The 4482-nt window shown below is 39.0% G+C and overlaps 1 protein-coding gene across 3 annotated transcripts; it reads left to right on the forward strand.

Annotated features, from left to right (window-relative positions):
* The first annotated feature begins 391 nt into the window (after positions 1–391).
* Positions 392–3866, forward strand: LOC136220983 (uncharacterized). 3 transcript variants are annotated; one of them, XR_010684781.1, is made up of 4 exons: positions 392–650; positions 750–1120; positions 1319–2370; positions 2448–3866. XR_010684781.1 is itself a non-coding variant. In XM_066008858.1 (4 exons), the coding sequence occupies exons 3-4, from the start codon at positions 2435–2437 to the stop codon at positions 2979–2981; spliced, it is 357 nt and encodes a 118-aa protein (XP_065864930.1). In that variant the 5' UTR covers positions 392–650; positions 750–1120; positions 1319–2434; the 3' UTR covers positions 2982–3866. The 3 variants fall into 3 exon arrangements, 2 of the variants coding, with proteins under 2 accessions (XP_065864930.1, XP_065864929.1); XM_066008858.1 differs by having other exon boundaries at positions 1319–2777; positions 2968–3866; XM_066008857.1 differs by having other exon boundaries at positions 1319–3866.
* The last annotated feature ends 616 nt before the right edge of the window (positions 3867–4482 follow it).

Raw genomic sequence — 4482 nt, forward strand, 5'->3', positions numbered from 1 at the left:
CAGACTTCGAAAAGTTAAAAAAGAAATGTAACAATAAAAATACAAATAAAAATCAAAAGAGAAAAAATTAAACTAACTATAAAAGAAATCGAAAATAGCAAAAAAAAAAGAAAAAGAACAGATATGGAGTTTACCTAGGATTAGAATACTCTGAAATAACAAACTAAAATAAAATATGTAACTACCTAGGAATTGAATAAACTAACACAAAACTAATTTAACTCAAGATAAGACAAAGCAAAATAAAATAATAATAAAAATTAGATAAACGAGATTACTATTCAGAGATTAAAAATAAGTCCAATACAAAACCAAATTCTATTGGAAAACAGATTGTTATACGATAAGGTTAGAATTCTATAATATATATATACAACAATACTTTCAGAGTTTTTGTTTTTACCTGCCGCGAACGATTTCGTTCTCCATTGTGATGAGCTTTGCCTTTTTCTGTCTTGATTGTGGTTTCTTGACTTTTTGCGGCGATTTTCCTCCTGCGATAACTCATGATTAAGTCTATGTTCTGTTATCTTTTGGCACAGAATCTGCTTCTTCTCTTTCCTGTTTGATACAAAATATTGGTTCCTGAACGTGATCGCTCGCAATTGGATTCTCTTTGATCAAAGACTGGCTGACTTTGCAACCACACAGTAAACTAAATAAATCATTATTAGATTGCTGCTTTCTTTTCATTCTGCTCAACTGTCTGATTTTTTTTTTTACACCGATTCTTTTCTACCAATTTACAGATTCTTCCCCCTCGGTAGCAGCAGACTGTTGATTTTTGTTAGAGTCGTCCTGGGCTGCTGTGTATTTTACATATACAGTCCCTATTATGACGGGAAAGCTTGATAGTATCCAAAATTAGAGAACGGATCAATCATTGATCGTGTTCCTTTAATCACAGTGCTACCAAGTTGTACGTGCATCACCAACTCTTGTTGATAAAGATTCCATCATTCGGCTTGCTTGTACGTGGGATTAGAGCCCTCTGATCACAGTTCCATAACCAGTCCCTGTTCTGACGAAGGGTTTGCTGGTGCCAAGGAGTAAAGGCTAGATCAATCAACTGAAGTGCGACCCCTTTACACCAAAATCGGCTCCAAGATGTCTTCCAAAGGTAAGCTTGTCATCAAACTTGTGATTAAAAAAAATTGGACTTGGAATGTGTTTGATGGTTGATATTTGATGAATGGAAAACAATCTTGAAAGAACAATTTTGCGTTGGTATGATTTTTTTTTTTTGGAATTTACAATTTAAGGGGAAATGCTGCCGAAATTTTATTAAAAATATTAATTTTTACCTTAAATTTGGCAGAAACCCCTTTTGTCAAAAAATCAACCACTCCAACTGTCAAGAAGTCACAGCCAAAGCCTCCTAGACAAAGTGCTGCTGAACTGGAAAAAGCACACCAACCTGACGACATCAAGATAAGTTTTAATGATGATGAACTGTATGCTCTTTTGCCGGCTGGTCGTGACAAGCCTCCTCAAGTGCCTTTTCCATTAGCTCACGAGGGGGAACTTTTGATGAAACCCAATCTTCTCACTGGCAAACATGTTAAAAGCAAAAGTTGGCCCCGTCTGGCTAGTGAAAAAGCCACAAAGCATGGTCCACCTGGTTGAATCGATTGAAGCCAACGTATGAGAGAAAATGGTGCAATCTTGGAATCAATGAGTTGATTAAAATGTCCCAGATAGAGCTTCCAGCAAACAAGAATCTATTGTATGCAGCTTTGGGTTTCTGGTCACGTAACTGCAATGCTTTTCTATTTCCGACTGTACCGATGACTGTTACCTTAAGGGATGTGCTTGCGCTGACAGGTCTGCCAGTGGTTGGTCCTAAGATACCTTCCTTAGTTCGATATGAGCTTCCAGAATATTTCAAAACTCACAAATCTGTGGATTTGGTGGCGATGATCGAATATATGGCTAATCATCCTCCAAGGAACAAGCGGGTTGATCATGTTCTCTTTTTGTGGACTCTTGTTTGCCGATATATTTTTTGCACTGCATCTGGGAAAGTAACTGCGGAATACAAGGAGATTGCATATGAGCTTGCAAATGGAAAAAAGTTGGCTTTAGGATCCATGTTGTTGGGTGCCACTTATCATCACATTGCCCACGTGGTCCCTAAAGAACCATTGTGTGCTCGCCAATTTGGACTTGCTCAGATCATTCCAGCTTCTCTTTTGTTCCCTTTGGGCGAACGTTACAAAGTATCCGAACCTCGTGTACGTTAGCTTCTCAATGATGGTTTTCATTTCAAATTGACAAAAGTGGGCAAGATCTCTTCGATTGTTACTGCTGAGTTTGACAAGTGGTGGTCTTTGCACCTTCCTTACCTTCCACAACAAGTAGAAGCATCAGGTAAATTTCTTGATCTACTTCTTTCTACTTCCTCTCATCTTTGATTGAACCAGACTGTTCACATATGCTTCATGCAGGGAAGGTGGTTGATGAGGAAAAAGTCAATGGAGACGAAGATAACGATGTCGTTGAAGCCGACGTTGCTCCTGATGAATCTGAATCTCCTGACCTCGACGACTTCCCTGAAGCAGATTTTGCTTTCCTTGCTCAAGTTAGCTTTGAAGATTTAGATTTAGATTCAGATGAGAGACTCTTGGAAGATGATTCTCCTCCTTTAAAAAGGCAAAGAATGGACAAGTCCCCTGATATTCCGGCTGACACCGTTGACCTAGGTGATGAAGGCACTCAAGTAGAGCATGATGGTGTACTCTCTGTAGCACAAGTTGATTGTACTTCGCCATCAGTAGGTGAGATTCTTGCTTCAGCCGTGGTCAATATCCCTCAACCTCCATCTTCTTCTGATCTAGCCATCATAGACCATGTAGGGGAACTTCCATCAGAGAATGACACTCCCATTATTTCTAGATCTGAGGTAAATGAAACCAACTTCCAACTTTAGGATTTTTTTTTCTAATAGATTTCTTTACTTTTGATCAGGCACTTCTAGATAGAATTGCTGGAGTGAAAGCTTTTCCCTTTGAGGATCCTTCTTCTAACATCGACTTCTCCTTTCTTGAGGATGACACTCATAGTGATGCACCTGATAAAGACCATACTTCTGCCTCTAAGAATATGATACGATCGATACTTGATCTTGATATATCCTCAATTTGTACTCAACATTTGACGATGCTCTTTTCAACTATTGATAATCTTATTCACTGCTCCTCTTCTGCTGAGTTTAAGAAATGCCTGACTAGCTTCAAGACTCAAGTTCACTCATGGCATTCTGATTACTCTGCTGTGAAACCTCAGTTAGCCCTTTTAAGTGACAAGTTAGATTCATGTGCCTCCGATCACCTCCTTTACCAGAAGTTGTGTGAAAGTAACTCTATTGCTGACCAAGAAGTTGAGTCTTCCATTGAATTGGTCGACCAAAGGTATAAAAAGATGGAAGAAGTCAAGAAACTGTTGAAGACAGTTGAAGATGAACTGATGAGCTTGATAGTCCAAGGTGAAAACTTGCGCCACCTCTAGAAAGATAGGTGGGAGAAAAAGAGACTCATGGCAAACTCTTTGAGATCAAACTATAACCAAGCTAAAGCATGGGTTGCCGAATGTCAAAAACTTCGATCTGCTTCTCGGGCTTGTTGGGAAGATCTGAAGACCATAGATTTAGAGGATGTTTGATTTGATTCCCTTCTAGATAGATTTCTTTGTTAAACATATTTGATAGACATTGCTTGATGAATAAATTGCGGCCTTGAGGCCTGCTATTATTTTATTGCAAACAGAATAGCGGCTATAAGCCAGCTTTATAATTTTCAAAGTGAAATTGCTTTGCGTTACATCAAATACATATTGCCTATATCCTATGGCTGATGCTCCCTCAGTTCCCAAAGAGTGGGATAAAATTTCTTGAGGTAATTTCCATTGATGAACCTCTTATGTGGCTCCCCTTGCAAACTGGCTAACCAATAAGAGTTTCCTTTTAGAACTTGGAAGACTTTGAATGGTCCTTCCCAATTTGGAGACCATTTTCCATATGCTCTATCTTTAGTCCCAACTGGTAAGATGAGTTTCCAAACCATGTCTCCTTCTTCAAAGGTCTTTTTCTTCACTCTCTTATTGTATGCTTTGGTTACTTTCTTTTTTTGGGCGATCATTCGATCAAGTGCTTGCATTCTAGCTTCATCAGATCCTTCAAGTTCCATCATCATAGCTTCTGTGTATTCTGCTGGAGTGAGTTCATTTTGTCTGGCTACTCTCAGGGACGGCACTACTACCTCCATAGGAAGCACGACATCATGTCCATATGTTAATGAGAAAGGACTGACGCCTGTGGCACTCCTTTTTGATGTTCTGTATGCCCATAAAGTTTCTGAAAGTAAGACGTGCCATTCCCTAGGGTTATCTTCAATCATCTTTTCAAGGATGTTGATAAGAACTTTGTTGGAGGCCTCAGCTTGACCATTAGCTTGTGGATAATGAGGAGTAGAGTGCAACAACTTG

This window comes from Euphorbia lathyris, chromosome 2 (genome assembly GCF_963576675.1).
Source record: "Euphorbia lathyris chromosome 2, ddEupLath1.1, whole genome shotgun sequence".
Classification (NCBI taxonomy): Eukaryota; Viridiplantae; Streptophyta; class Magnoliopsida; order Malpighiales; family Euphorbiaceae; genus Euphorbia; species Euphorbia lathyris.